Source organism: Macaca mulatta, chromosome 9 (assembly GCF_049350105.2).
Source record: "Macaca mulatta isolate MMU2019108-1 chromosome 9, T2T-MMU8v2.0, whole genome shotgun sequence".
In the NCBI taxonomy this organism is placed as follows: domain Eukaryota; kingdom Metazoa; phylum Chordata; class Mammalia; order Primates; family Cercopithecidae; genus Macaca; species Macaca mulatta.
The window spans coordinates 129,290,551-129,306,544 of NC_133414.1; the positions used below are offsets into that span (position 1 = coordinate 129,290,551).

General features: G+C 48.8%; 1 protein-coding gene across 1 annotated transcript; it reads left to right on the forward strand.

Annotated features, from left to right (window-relative positions):
• Positions 1-275: 275 nt before the first annotated feature.
• On the forward strand, positions 276-13,011 carry KCNK18 (potassium two pore domain channel subfamily K member 18). The gene is made up of 3 exons (XM_001095493.4): positions 276-498; positions 3,887-4,015; positions 12,212-13,011. The coding sequence occupies exons 1-3, from the start codon at positions 276-278 to the stop codon at positions 13,009-13,011; spliced, it is 1,152 nt and encodes a 383-aa protein (XP_001095493.4).
• Positions 13,012-15,994: the final 2,983 nt, after the last annotated feature.

Sequence of the window (15,994 nt, forward strand, 5' to 3'; positions counted from 1 at the left end):
CTATCCTCCCAAAGCCCCTTCCAGGCAGCTCCAGGGCCGGCCCAGCGGATCAATAGCAATCTGGGGTGCTAGGGAGGGCGCCATCTGAGTAGTTCAGATGAACTGAACATGATGAGTTGCCGGCTGCTTCCTGAGTCCTTGGGGAAGCGCACGCACCATCCACTTAGCGCTGGAGCCTGGCTGTTCTCCGGGCACTCCTACCCCATCTTCCTGGCGGGGCTTAGATGCTCCTGCCTCTTCCACCAGCAACTCTTGCCCTGCATGCTCCAGGGAGGATGGAGGCCTCCGGGCACCCCCAGGCCAGGAGATGCTGCCCAGAGGCCCTGGGAAAGCTCTTTCCTGGCTTCTGCTTCCTCTGCTTTCTGGTGACCTACGCCCTGGTGGGTGCTGTGCTCTTCTCTGCCATTGAGGATGGCCAGGTCCTGGTGGCAGCAGATGATGGAGAATTTGAGAAGTTCTTGGAGGAGCTCTGCAGAATCTTGAACTGCAGTGAAACGGGTAGGTGCCTCACCGGGACAGGGTGGGCCTTTTCTCCGTGGTGGCATCAGTCCCCTGAGAGCAGAGGGCTGCCTTCCAGGAGGCTGGGTCTGGGAGCTGCCTGCCTGGATCCTCCTCATGCCTGGGCACTTTAGGCGAGTAACTGCTTTCTGAACCTCTGTTTTCTTCTTTGAAAAGTGGGGAGACTAACCACCTTTTGGGGTTGCTGCGAAGAATGCAGGAAAGGCCCTGAGCACCCAGGAGGTGCTCGGGAAAGACCAGCTCCCCTTCCTGTGTCTCAGCTCCCAGCCCCATCCAGACCAGCAGCCTCAGGGGAGGGTGGATTACTGGGAATTGGGTGGGGTGGGGTAGGGTGTGTGGGTGAGCAAATCTGGGCCTGGGGTTGGGGGGCTAAGCTGCTTCTCAGGACTATGTCTGCCTGACCCAGGATTCAGTTTGCAGGGGTGAGAAGTTAGGGAACAACCCAAATTGGGTTTGAATCCCAGCAGGAGCACCAGCCCCCCACACCCCCACTTCCTGTTTTAAAGTCCTTTTCTGCTGTCTGGCTCAGGTGAGTGGGAAGGTGCTGTGAGAAGACCTGGGGGAGGGGCGGGGGTCCTGGCTTTTGTCCCGGCTGCTCTCCCAGCTTGCTCCGCAATCTGTGGAGGCAAAGCTTTGTTCTCTTTGGGCCTCAGTCTGCGGGAGAGAAGGGGATCCCCAATCTCAGGCCTGGCGGTCACAGGGACCCTGTGAGAAGCAGAAGAGACAAGGAACATTCTGGCTCTTGGAAGACAGAAGGCACTTTATAGTGTCCTTATTGCATTTTCTTTGTATTTATCACTTGTTTCTACTCTGTGTTCCACAAAGGAAGCTTGTTATTATATTCAACAGAGCAAGATAAAACAAGGGAGAGTAGATAAATGAAAGACAAATGAAACCAGACTCAAAGTCAGCAGAAGAATAGGGTGTAGGGAGCTCCTCCCCTCCCACTCTGGTGTGGGGGCTCCTTCAACATCCCCGACCTTGCTCTGGGAACAGGTGTGGCTCCCAGGGACAAGAGGCTGGTCCAGGGAGGCAGAGTACCCTGTCTGTGAAGGGTCCTACTTCCTGCATCCTTGCCAGACAGGAGCCAGCCTGCTCAGTGAACCTGGGAAACTGCTATCAAAGGGACACTGTACCATCTCAGGGTCTAGACTACCAGCAAGTTCAAGGCTCTCCAAGCCAGCAACACATCAGAATCACCCAGGGAGACTGCCTAGAGTACACATTCCCAGGCTCTTCTCCAAACCCACTTAATCAGGATCTCCAGGGCTGGGTTGGGAGTCTTAAAGTTTCCAGGATAAGCACCGTGGCTCACGCCCATAATCCTAGCATTTTGGGAGGCCAAGGTGGGAGAATCAGGCCTGCGCAACAAGGCGAGACCCTGTCTCTACAAAATGTTTAAAAATTTAGCCAGATGAAGTGGTATGCACTTGTAGTCCCAGCTACTTGGGAGGCTGAGGTAGGAGGATCGCTTGAGCCTGAGAGTTTGAGGCTACAGTGAGCTGTGATTGTGCCATTGCACTCCAGCCTGGATGACAGAGCCAGTCATGTCTCAAAAGTAAATAAGTAAAAATAAAGTTTATCGGGTGATTCCAATGCACAGCAGGGTATGGGAACGCAGAGCTGGTCCCACTCCATTTGGTACCGATTTTCACTGGAGATTAAAATGTTCCATAAGGGTTAGTTGCATGTAGACCCTGTGGCAAACACTTCACACGTTCTCTCACCTAATCCTCACACGAAGCCTATATGTTGGGTAGAAGTTGTCCCTCTTTTACAGATTAGGAAATTGAGGCTTTGGGAGGTTAAGCAATTTGTCTAAGTTCGCAAACTAGAAAAATGGACCCAGGGACTTAACCCCATGTATTTGGATTCCAGAGCCTGAACCTTTCACCACCATCTCAGGCTGTCTCTCTGATGGGGAAACTGAGGCTCAGAAAGCAGCCTCTTGTCCACAGTTACAGAACTTGTCAAGGTCAGAGCTGGGTCTGGAATTGAGGTGCGTAGACTCCCAGGCTGGTGCCAGTTAAAAGGAATAGTGACTTCCTGCTGCATGCCAGGCTCAGTGCCATTCTCTTCAGGCTGAACTAGTCTAGCAGGTGGCCTCTGGGGTCCCAAAGTCCACTGGCTGCCCAGGCCAATTGAGCCATTCAGGAACCTCTCTGGGAAACCAGGATTCCCAACCGTGCTATTAGCCCTGGAACCCAGGTTTAGGAAGTCAAGTTTTCCCAGCCCTGGAGGAGACACTCACAGGTAGCTGGTGCCCAAAGATCACAGTATGATGGTATGATGATCAAACTCCATTAAGTTTTTATTTTTATTTTTCTAGACACAGACTTGCTCTGTCACCCAGGCTGGAGTGCAGTGGCGCTATCTCAGCTCACTGCAACCTCCACTCCCCAGGTTCAAGCGATTCTCCTGCCTCAGCCTCCCAAGTAGCTAGGACCACAGGCGTGTGCCACTAAGCCTGGCTAATTTTTGCATTTTTAGTCCAGACAGGGTCTCACCATGTTGAAAGACTGGACTTGAACTCCTGACCTCAAATGATCCGCCCACTTTAGCCCTCCAAAGTGTTGGAATTACAGGCGTGAGCCATCATGCCCGGCAAACTCCATCAAGTGTAATAACCTCCAGGAGTGGGAATGATTTGCATCTGTGTAACAGCTGGCTTTTCCTAAAAGCCTTTTGCTTTTAGTACTTGAGAACCCTGTGTGAGAGGCAGAGCAGAAGTTATCTTCCTTTGAAAGATGAAAGAGGCGGGGCGCGGTGGCTCACACCTGTAATCCCAGCACTTTGGGAGGCCGAGGCAGGTGGATCACGAGGTCAAGAGATTGAGACCATCCTGGCCAACATGGTGAAATTCCGTCCCAACTAAAAATACAAAAATTAGCTGGGCAGGGGTGTGGTGGTGCACCCCTGTAGTCCCAGCTACTTGGGAGGCTGAGGCAGGAGAATTGCTTGAACCAGGGAGGCAGTGGTTGCAGCGAGCCAAGATCACACCACTGCACTCCAGCCTGGCAACAGAGCAAGACTCTTGTCTCAAAAAAAAAAAAAAAAAAAAAAAGAAAGAAATGGAGGTTCAGAAAAGTAAAAGGCAAAGACTACATAGCCCCCCATGGGCCTCTCTGTTAGGTGCTTTTCTCACAGGGCTAAGTGGCCTCCTTATCTCCATGGGGACCAAAGGCAGGACCCAGGCTGCAGAAATATTTTAAAGGAGGGCTTCAATCACCAAGCTTTGGTGTTGATACTGACCACAAGGCGAGGGGGCTGCTGGTCCTTGGGGAAGACTATCCCCCTTTCACCGGGGCGGGGCTTGTCTTTACCAGCAGAACCTTTCCCTCAAACTCTTGGTCGTGTCTTTCTCCAGTGGTGGAAGATAGGAAACAGGATCTCCAGGGGCATCTGCAGAAGGTGAAGCCTCAGTGGTTTAACAGGACCACAAACTGGTCCTTCCTGAGCTCGCTCTTTTTCTGCTGCACAGTGTTCAGCACCGTGGGTAAGTGCAAAGCCACAGGCCCCCTCACGGTGGCCCTGTGAAGGGTGGGCTTCTGGGTGGCAAAGGACACTGGAATTGGGGTGTGGAGATGGCCCTCCTCTCCCTCTCTTCTTCCCTCCCTTCCTCAAATCTATATTGCACACCTACAAATAGCAGCTGCACTGGCCGACACTTTTGCACTGAAGATGCACCAGGCCCTGTTATAAGACCTTTATGCTGATTAGCTCCTCTAGTCCTCACCATGAGGTGGGTGCTGTTATTGTTCCCATACTCCAGCAGGTCTGTCAATTTCAAAAAGTCACACAGTTCACGTGCGTTTGAACCCAGCCACTTGGGTCTAGACCCAGCACCCTGCTCCCTCTCTGTATGCATAACTTTCTATGCACCTGGCACATAGAAACTGGGGGGGAGATGCTTCCCCACCCTTATGGGCAAAATGTTGGTTTAGTGGCCCCTTTGAGGACATGACCATTGTGGCTGGAGGGCAGAGAATGGTCAGGAGAGTGGTGGGGGATGCTGCAGCAGAGCTAGGCCTCCTGGGCTGGGGGTGTGATGCCGCTGGGTCAGCAGTTAACTAAGGTCCCTCTGGTGATTAAGGGCTCACTCTGAGCTGGCTGGCCCAGCCCCAGCTTCCCTTCTGATGGGGCAGCAGTGGGGCCAGGTTGCAGGGGCCAAACCAGGCCTGGCAGGAGCCTCCCCTGCCTGGGCAGGGGTCACAGGAGGTGATGGAGCTGCCCTCAGCCACAGGGCTGGAGCCCTTGGGTCAGAGTCCCCACCAGGAGCGCGGCCCATCACTCAGCCCGTGCCCTTCTCGGCTGGCAAAAGGGACTGCGGGCCTTCTCCTCCTTCAGGAGAGCAAGTGCTCATCCCTAGGAGGGCCTGGCCCACAGGGGTTGCAGAGAATGGATGGGGCCCCTCATGCTGAAGGTCAGGGTGGAGCACAGCGGCCAGCCTGGGTCGAAGCTGTGTAATCTCCAGCAAGGGACGTCGCCCCTCTGAGCCTTTTACTGGGACCCGTAAGCACTTCTAGACCTGCCTCTCAGGGTTGGCTGATGGCTATGCATGTAAGTGGCAGCCAGGATGCCTTCAGCAGTGACGAACAGAAAACCCAACTCAGCTGGCTTAAACTGCAAGGAGAATGTCGCCTTCCAAGTCAGAAGTCCAGTGTGAGGACGGCTCTAGGCTGATACGCAGCTCATGTCCAGTGCCCATTTGCAGTCACGGCACTGGGCATCAGGTTTTCTCCATCCTTCTGCCCACTGGGCCACATGAGGCCACCAAGGTCCACATCCCATCCGAGCATCACTGTGTCTTATACAGAAAGCGGGGCTGCTGTCTCTCTGCATGGTTCATCAGCAGCAACGATGTCTTCCCGGGAGTCTCCCACTGGGCCTCCCATCCACCTCTATGCTGGTCCCAGGCAGGGGGATTGGAGCACCAGGATGACTAAGACTAATCGGATCTGCTCCTAAATCAGCTGGGGGAGCAGTGGGTCTGCAGGGAAGAAAGGAGGGAATGGCTGCTGGGTGGGCAACTGGGCACCCAGCTTCAGAAGTAGCCCCAATGTGGTTTCTCCCGTTTGCCTGAATGCTTTTTTTTTTTTTTTTTTTTTTGAGGTGGAGCCTTTTTCTGTCACCCAGACTGGAGTGCAGTGGCACAATCTCGGCTCACTGCAACCTCCACTTCCCTGGTTCAAGTGATTCTCATGTCTCAGCCCCCAAGTAGCTGGGATTACAGGTGTGCACCACCACACTCAGCTAATTTTAATATTTTTTACTAGAGATGGGGTTTCACCATGTTGGTCAGGCTGGTCTCGAACTCCTGACCTCAGGTGATCTGACGTCCTTGGCCTCCCAAAATGCTGAGGTGCTGTACAAAGGGGCTAGAAGCTATTAAGTTTACTTTATCTTTTTGTTTTCCTTAAGCTTTTTTTTTTTGTTTTGAGACAGAGTCTTGCTCTGTCGCCCAGGCTGGAGTGCAATGGTGCCATCTCTGCTCACTACCACCTCAGGCTCCCAGGTTCAAGCAATTCTCTTGCCTCAGTCTCCCAAGTAGCTCGGATTACAGGCACCTGCCATCATGCCTGGAATTTTTTTTTTTTTTTTGAGACAGAGTTTTGCTCTTGTTGCCCAGGCTGGAGTGCGATGTCACGATCTCGGCTCACTGCAATCTCTACCTCCCGAGTTCAAGCAATTTTGCTGTCTCAGTCTTCCGAGTAGCTGACTATGCCATGCACGGCTAATTTTTGTATTTTTAGTAGAGATGGGGTTTCATCATATCCATCAGTGTGGTCTTGAACTCCTGACATCAGGTGATCCGTCCGCCTTGGCCTTCCAAAGTGCTGGGATTACAGGCATGAGCCACCACACCAGGCCATGCCTGGCTAATTTTTGCATTTTTGTAGAAACAGGGTTTCACCATGTTGGCCAGGCTGGTCTTGAACTCCTGACCTCAGGTGATCCACCTGCCTCGGCCTCTCAAAGCACTGGGATTATAGGCGTGCTCCACCGTGCCCAGCCTCCTTAAGAATTTAGATTGGTCCAGGTGCCCTGGCTTATGCCTATAATCCCAGCACTTTGGGAGGATGAGGTGAGAGTTGGAGACCAGTCTGGGAAATACAATGAGACCTCGTCTCTACAAAAAATTAAAAAATCAGTTGGGAGTGGTGACGTGCACCTGTAGTCCCTGCTACTCAGGAGGCTGAGGTGGGAGCATCACTTGAGCCCTGGATGTTGAGGCTGCAGTGAGCCATGATCATGCCACTGCATTCCAGCCTGGGAGGCAAGAGTTGGCCTGGATGGCAGAGTCTGTCTCAAACAAGCAAACAAACCCGAAAAAACCTTAGATGCATCTGAGGCAGGATTTCTCAACCTCAGCACTATCAGCCTCTTGCATGGGATAATTCTCTGTGGAGGAGGCTCCTGTGCAATGTAGGATGTTGAGCAGCATCTCTGGCCTCCACCCACCAGATGCAATAGCACTTTTCCCCACTGTCCCCACCCATTATGGCAGCCACAAGTCTCCAGGCATTGCCAAATTTCCCTTGGGGGACAAAATTGCCCCCGTTGAGAACTGATCTATTGCAATCGTTGTCAAAATGTGGTCCCTGAGTAACATCGATATCACTGGGAAACTTGTTAGAAATGCAAATTAATTCTCAGGAGCCATTCTAGACTTACTGAGCCAGACACCATGGTTGTGGGGCCCAGCAATCTGTAGTTTAGAAAGTCCTCCATGTGATTCGGATGTGTGCTAATGTTTGAGAAGCATGCCCTGGCTGCATGTCAGAGTCACCTGCAGAGCTTTTGCAAGCTCCCATGTGCGGACTCTGCCCTAGACCAAACAATTAGAATCCCTAGGGACCAGGCCCAGGCATCAGTATTTTCCAGGACCCTCCAGGTGATTCTAGTGGAAGTCTAGGCTGTGAGTCACTGATCTAATGGAAATGCATTAGCTTGGCTTAAATTCCAAGAAGGCCATGCTACTGCCCATTGTACAAGTCAATTAGGACATCATGCCGCCCAGAAATTACAACTGGAAGAGGATGTTGGGGAATGTTCCGCACTGTCCAAAATCAATAATGGTGTTTGAAAGTCCCTCTGGTAATACTGCTTCCTGCCCTGCATCTCTGGATCATCTGAAATGCACCTGGCCTTAATGCTAAGAACAGGATACCTGACAGGTGTGAGGTCAGTCAATCCCCAGTCATTCCCAACTGGGTCAGCCGTCTTGGATTAGAAAGGAAAGTGCATGGGCTATTAAGTACTTACAGGCTAAGTACAGTGAACTGATTGTATCAAAATATATGAATGCATTCTAAGAAATAATGAGTTCCATTATGCATTTCGGCATTCAGTAATTAGGATAGTTAATACATTCCATTTGTAGGGGTTGTGTGCTCTCTGAGACCTGCTTCCTTGAAACATTTTCAGGAATGTGACATATTGCATATTTTGTATTACAAAAGTATCTCACCCAGAGGCAGCCAAAAAGGCTTTGTTTATAATCCTGTAAACCCACCTTCACCAACGACAGCAGTGGATTCCGGTGGATTCACAGTGCCTGCTCTGTGCTCAAATCCCAGCTCCTTTCAGACACTCCAATCCAAACCATCCTCCTGTCTTGAGATTTCTGCCAAAATTGTCTAGCCAGTCTCTACAGGTCTCTCCTCTCAGCTCCTGCCTTAGCCAAAGTCCCCTTCATCTCTCACCTGGGCAGGAACCATAGCCTCCCCACTTATCTTCCTGTGTCCATCTGAAGCCCTCCAGTTTACTGTCTGTGATGCAGTCAGGATGATCTTTTCAAGATGCAAACCAAGTCAGGAGTGGTGGCTCACTCCTGTAGTAAGCCCAGCACTTTGCAGGGCTGAGGTGGGCAGATCACTTGAGGTCAGGAGTTCAAGACCAGCCTGGCCAACATGGTGAAACCTTATCTCTACTAAAAATCCAAAAATTAGCCAGGCATGGTGGTACGCCTGTAGTCCCAGCTACTCAGGAGGTTGAGGCAGGAGAATTGCTTGAACCCAGGAGGTGGAGGTTGCAGTGAGCCAAGGTCACGCCTCTTCACTCCAGCCGGGGTAAAAGAGCAAGATCCCATCTTAAAAAAAAAAAAAAGATGCAAACTTGATTTTGTTTCCTGTGGCTGCTGTAATAAATTTCCACAAACTCGGTGGCTTGAAGCAATAGAAATTTATTCTGTCAAGATCTGGAGGCCAGAAGTTTGAAATCAGTTTTACTGATTTCAAAAATCAAGGTATTGGCAGAGCCATGCTCCCTCTGAGGCTCTAGGGGAGGACCCTTCCTTGGCAGCTTCTGGTGGCTGCCAGCATTCCCTGGCTTGTGGCCACATCACTCTGGTCTCTGCCTCTGAGGTCATATTACCTCCTCTTCTCTGTGTGTAAAATATCTTGCTCAGGCTCTCCCTTATCAGGACAGTTGTAATGATACCTAGGGCCACACACACAATCCAGGATAACTTCCTTATCTCGAGATCCTTAATCATGTCTACAAAGACTCACTTTCCAAATACGGCAGCACTGACAGATTCCAGGAATTAAGACTTGGCTATATTTGGGGGCTGTCATTTTTCAGCCTTCCACACTGATCAAGGCGCTCCCCCATCTGCCATGGAAGCCGTTAGATGCTGCCTACCTCCCGGCCTCACCTTGCTCCCCTCCCCTACCTCCCTGTACACTGGCCACACTGGCCTTCTCTTGGTTCCTTAAACCTGGGTGACAGCTATACTCAGAGTGACATCTTGGTGAAAAATTAGAAAACCATATCCCTTGCTAGGCAGACACAGCCCAGTGCCGCAAGCCCTGAGCTCTGAGCTTGGTAAGTGCACAGAGGCTAGGTTTCAGCTCCCAGTCACCCCCTTGGTATATGTGCAGTACACAAGTTGCCCCACTGTCGCTGTATGGATAGCCCTTTGTCGAACCTGCCATAGGGTCTTTGCACAGGCTGCTTCCTCTCTCTTCACCTGGGTAGTTCTTGGCCCCCTGCCAACATCAGCTCAAAAATCCCCTCACAGGGAAAATCTTTCCTGGGCCCAAATCCAGGATGGATGCCTTGCGGTTGTTTTTTGTTCTCTTTTGAGCCAGGGTCTTGCCCTGTCGCCCCAGCTGGAGTGCAGTAGCACAATCTCAGCTCACTGCAACCTCTGCCTCCTGGGTTCAAGTGATTCTCGTGCCTCAGCCTCCCAAGTAAGCTGGGATTACAGGTATGCACCATCACACCTGGCCAATTTTTGTATTTTTAGTAGACACAGGGTTTCACCATGTTGGCCAGGCTGGTCTTGAACTCCTGACCTCAAATGATCAGGAGCCTTGGCCCCCAAAGTGCTGGGATTACAGGCATGAGCCATCGCGCCCAGCCCAGGATAGGTGCCTTTGTTCTAATCATTCATGGTCTGCTTTTCCACTTCCTGTTATTGATCTCCATTTGTAATTCCATACCCATTAGTGTGATTTTTAAAATTAATGTCTGCCTCTCTTACCAAACCAGAGGCTCAGAGGGGTCATATCCCATATCCATTTTGCTCAGCGCTATGCCCCCAGTGCATGCAGTAAGCACTCAATAATGAATGAATGAATGGATGCATGCAAATACAGTTAACCGACACTGCCATCGAATGGTACCTAGTGGAACCAGCCAGAGTGGCATGGAGTGCTCTGGGATGGATGCAAACTGATGAGACTGTTTCAGGGCCACAGCTCCCTCCCGTACTTGGGACTCTGGTGAGGGTGGGCAACCTGAATACCCACCTGCTCTTGGACGGCAGAGCCCGAGGCCAAAGTGTGCCACAGGGAGCTGCACTTCTGGAGGAAGTTGGGGCTTAGCCAGCTGAGGAGTTGCCTTCAGATTAATTTACATAATTGGGCTGGGTTTTTCTGTATTAATCATCCTTTATGACATCAAAATTAAACACAGGCATTAAATATAAAAGTTTTGTCCTCTGCTTGTTGAAGTCATTGATGCTTGCCTGCTCCAGCATATCTAGCCACCTGTGCTGTGGGGTTTGAGGTCTGTCTGCTCCCGCCCCTCTGTCGGTGCAAGGGGAGGGGAGGGGCTCCCGACGGGGATGGAGACCTCAGCTCATCCCTTCCTTTGTTTTGCTGCCGGGTTCTCTCTGATTGAATGGTCCTGCCCCTGGATGCTCCTGAGGGTGACAGCACTGGTTGGGGACCTGAGAGTCCTGTGGATTTGACCCCAACTCCACTGCGTATCATGTGTATGCTCACGGACAAGCTACTTCGTTTCTCTGTGCTTCAGTTTCCCCACCTGTGAATGGTGATAACAATACCTCCCTATGAAGGCTGACTGACGCCCAGCCCACAGGAAGTGCTCACTAGGCAGCTAAGGTTTGGAGGGTGAAGACACCAGTTATCAGTTGTGCACTGTGTGTCAAGCACGGGCCTCATGTAATCCTCCCAGCTAGTCAATATGCAAAGTAGGCATTGTCATCCCCATCTTACAGATGAAACCTGAAAATGTGAGCAGTCAAGTAATTTTTTTTTTTTTTTTGGGAGACAGAGTCTCGCTCTGTATTTTTTGTATTTTTTAGTAGAAATGGGGTTTCACTGTGTTAGCCAGGATGGTCTCGATCTCCTGACTTTGTGATCCACCCGTCTCGGCCTCCCAAAGTGCTGGAATTACAGACTTGAGCCACCGTGCCCCGCCGCAGTCAAGTAATATTATCATAAATAGTAGAGCTGGGATTCAAAGCAAGGTCAGTCAGAACCTAGATGCTGGGAGGCTAATTGCTTCATTAGGAACATGTTTGTCTAATCTGCTAGGCAACAAATAGCTCTGAGGGCAATTGTATTTTACTCATCTTCCATCTTTCTGTTTTTCCTAATACTATACACACTGCTGAGCACACCGTGGGGACACAATAAGTGCCTCTTACATAGAAACAAATAGCCCAGTCTTCTTATGGAGGACAGGAGTGGCTTTTTTTTAAGATGGAGTCTTGCTCTCATCCTCCAGGCTGGAGTGCAATGGCACAATCTCGGCTCATTGCAACCTCCACCTCCTGGCTTCAAACGATTCTCCTGCCTCAACCTCCTGAGTAGATGGGACTACAGGCGCCCGCCACCACGCCTAATTTTTGTATTTTTAGTAGAGACGGGGTTTCACCATATTGGCCAGACTGGTCTCCAACTCCTGACCTCAGGTAATCTGCCCACCTTGGCCTCCCAAAGTGCTGGGATTACAGGCATGAACCACCACACCCGGCCAAGGGCGGCTTCTTAAAAGCCAGCACCTTCACAGAGAATAAAAGTGGCGTTGGATATGATTACAAAGCCATCCATCCTCTCTCACTTGTATTCATCCTGTCCTTCCAGGTCAGCTGAGGCCTTCCTTCAGGGGGTGCTCAGAAATGGCCAGAGCAGAATCAAAGGCAATCTGTCCACCCCAAACCTGTGCTGGTCCCCTGCCAAGGACATTTCAAGTCAAAGACCTGGATATCAGTTGCTCCTCATCCTAAAGGGAAGCTGGGTTTCACTCCTTTCCCTCCCAGCAAAGCAGGCCTAATGCCAGACCAGTGGCTGAATGCTTTGAGATGAGTATTTTCAAAAACATTGTGTAAAATGTCATGCCAAGGAGGGGAAATGGCAGAAGGTCTCTTTAAAGCTTTTTGCGGGGGAAAAGGGAAGGGGCCAGATGCAAACTCTAAGTCCATCTTCTTTTTCAGGCTATGGCTACATCTACCCTGTCACCAGGCTTGGCAAGTACTTGTGCATGCTCTATGCTCTCTTTGGTATCCCCCTGATGTTCCTCGTTCTCACGGACACAGGTGACATCCTGGCAACCATCTTATCCACATCTTATAATCGGTTCCGAAAATTCCCTTTCTTTACCCGCCCCCTCTCCAAGTGGTGCCCCAAATCTCTCTTCAAGAAAAAACCAGAACCCAAGCCCGCAGATGAAGCTGTCCCTCAGATCATCATCGGTGCTGAAGAGCTTCCAGGCCCCAAACTTGGCAAATGTCCTTCACGCCCAAGCTGCAGCATGGAGCTGTTTGAGAGATCTCATGCGCGAGAGAAACAGAACACACTGCAACTTCCCCCACAAGCCATGGAGAGGAGTAACTCGTGTCCTGAACTGGTGTTGGGGAGACTCTCATACTCCATCATCAGCAACCTGGATGAAGTTGGACAGCAGGTGGAGAGGCTGGACATCCCTCTCCCTATCATTGCCTTTATTGTTTTTGCCTACATTTCCTGTGCAGCCGCCATCCTCCCCTTCTGGGAGACACAGTTGGATTTTGAGAATGCCTTCTATTTCTGCTTTGTCACGCTGACCACCATTGGGTTTGGGGATACTGTTTTAGAACACCCTAACTTCTTCCTGTTCTTCTCCATTTATATCATCATTGGAATGGAGATTGTGTTCATTGCTTTCAAGTTGGTGCAAAACAGGCTGATTGACATATACAAAAATGTTATGCTATTCTTTGCAAAAGGGAAGTTTTACCACCTTGTTAAAAAGTGAAGGGTTCATTATCTCTCAGATGACAGACACTGGCTGAGCTGGTTTTCTTGTGTTGTCTTTCAGGGTCATGTAGCCTGTCACCTGAGACCCTGAGTCTTGGAGGCAAATCCCTTATGAGAGCCGAGTTCACTCTTGAGGCCCTGCAGAAATTTGGCCAATGCCCTTTGTGTCAGGGCATTAGGAAAAAAACTATCACCATTCCCCAAAGTCCAATTAATGTATCTGTCCTCCTTTTTTAAATGCACCACCTCACGTAGATGAAGCAACCTTATGGATGCCACTGCTTTTCTTGAAATATGAGAAACAAAACACCTTTATTCTTGGAAGTTGTACTTTCAGTTAAATTAAAATCTTCCTGAGCTGTTCTTTGTTACCCAAAAAAGAACTAGTGTGAACATCCTCTTTTCTTGAATGACTGCATGAGTGCATGTAAGACCAGCCCAATCCCAGCCCCTGTAAAATACACAGATGTTGGGTGTCACCAAAATGGTAAAGTAGAAGCAATCTGGCTTCACTGCCCCCCATAGAAAACCAACAACAACGATCTAGTGCCAAGATGATAAACACCAATATCCCAGAACTCAAAACTGAGGCTTTGACAAATCCTGGGGCCACAGAAAAGTGAAAAACTGTGAGCAGAAGGTAGTGAAATGGACTCCTCTGTAACATCCCTTCCCCAAACCGTAAGTCACCATGCAGAAAAGTTCCCTGGACATTTCTACACTGGAAAAAGTAAGATCAAGGCAGCCAGCCAACTTCATCATCTTGACTACCTACTCAGGAAAGTATTCCTGCCTCAACCCACAGGAAGAATCATGAATACCTGTAGGGTGAGGGACCCCTGAAAGCCTCTGGAGTCACATAGACAGTGGAGGTGGGGCTAGCAGCCTAGTGCGTGAAACTCTGGGGCTACTATTCATCTCAGACAAATAAGACCCTGAATCAGAGAGGTGGTTCAGCAGCATCACATTGTAAGAGGCACTCTCCACAGGCCCTCTGGTCATGAACCCCTAGCCAGCCTCCCCACACAGCTGTAGAATCCCCTTTGATGCCCTTTATCTGTGAAAAGGCAGAGCTTTGAACTTTTGCAAGAGTCATGACAAACCTGGGCGTAGGGTGCTATTTAGTGCTGAAAAGGAGGCAGTGATCTAGAGCTAAAGGAATCAGTAGACAAAGTGCACAGAACATCTAAACACACATATGCTAAAGAGACAAAACTAACCCAGGCAGCAAAGACTGGAATAAATAATCTTCAATGTGAAGACATATGTGTACATGCATAAGAAACTGCTAACATCAGGAACCATGACTTCTTCAAATGGACAAAGCAAGGAGCCAGTGAGTGATTGACCCAAACAAGATGGCAATCTGTGAGCTCACGAATCAGGAATTCAAAATAGCAGTCTTGAGGAAACTCAGCAAACTCCAAGGTAACACAGAAAAGCAATTCAGAAACTTATCAGAGGAATTTAACAAAGAGATTAAAATAATTTTAAAAATATCAAACAAAAATCTTGGAACTGAGAAGTACATTAGCTGAACTAAAAAACACATCACAAGGTCTCAACAACAGAACAGACCAAGCAGAAGAAATAATTAATGAACTCAAAGACAGGCTATTTGAAAATACACAGTCAGAGGAGAGAAAAGAAAACAGAATGAAAGGAATAAAGAATGCCTACAAAATCTAGAAAAGAGCCTCAGAAAAGCAAATCTAGGAGTACTGGCTTTCAAGAGGGAATTAGAGCAAGGGGGTGGAAAGCGTATTCAAAGAAATAATAACAGTCACCTTTCCAAGTCTAGAGAAAAAATATAAATATGCCAGGTACAGGAAAGTCGAGAATCACCAAACAGATTTAACCCAAATAAAACTACCTCAAAGCATAGAATAATCAGACTCTCAAAGGTCAAGGACAAAGAGAAAATGCTAAAAGCAGCAAGAGAAAGCTAACATATAAAGGAGCTCTGATTCATCTCACAACAGACTTCTCAGCAGAAAACATACACACCCAGCATGGGTAGGATGACATATTCAAAGTGCTGAAGGTAAAAAAGACCTGTCAACTGAGAATACTGTACCCAGCAAAACTGTCCTTCAAACATGAGAAAGATTTTGTTAGACAAAAGATGAGGAAATTCATCATCACCACAACTGTCTTACAGAATTGCTAAGTTCTTTAATCTGGAAAAAAAGAACATTAATGTGCAACAAAGACAACATCTGAAGGTACAAAACTCACTGATAAAAGTAAATACACAGACAAATTCAGAATACACTTATACCGTAATTGTGGTGTGTCAACCACTCATTTCTCTAGTATGAAGACTAAAAGACAAATATATCAAAAATAACTAGAACAATTTAAGAGATAGACAATATAAAAATATGTAAATTAAGACAATAAAAAGTAATAATACAGGGGAATGCAGTTAAAGTGGAGAGGTTTTTAGTTTTTTCCTTTCTTCGTGACCAAAATTGTCATCTATTCAAATAACTTGTTAACTATAAGATGTTTTTTATAAACCTCATGGTAACCACAAAGCAACCACAAAACCTAACAGATACACTAAAAATAAAAAGGAATTAAAACATACTACCAGGGAAAATCACTTCAAATACACTGATGCTACAGAGTGGAATTGACACCTGTGTTCACAGAAGCCTGAGATATTTCCAGTGGCCACATTCTGTGTACATCACTTTTCTCACTAATTGGCATATGAATGGTGCCTCTGGAATGAGTTGGCCTCTGAAAAAGATGCCTACATGAATGGATTAGTACACGGGAATGCTGGCACTTGTTAGGCAGACACGCTCCTAGGCTGTTCATGGATGGGTTGGCATGTGAATGGGCTGGTCTGTGTAGTAGATGCTGCAGGTGCCCTACCCATATGTCTTGGCACTCCAACTCCCTTTTACCTGATCATTTTCTCTGGCCATGAAAGCATGGGCACGTGCAGGGGTAACTAGAAGTGCCAAGGA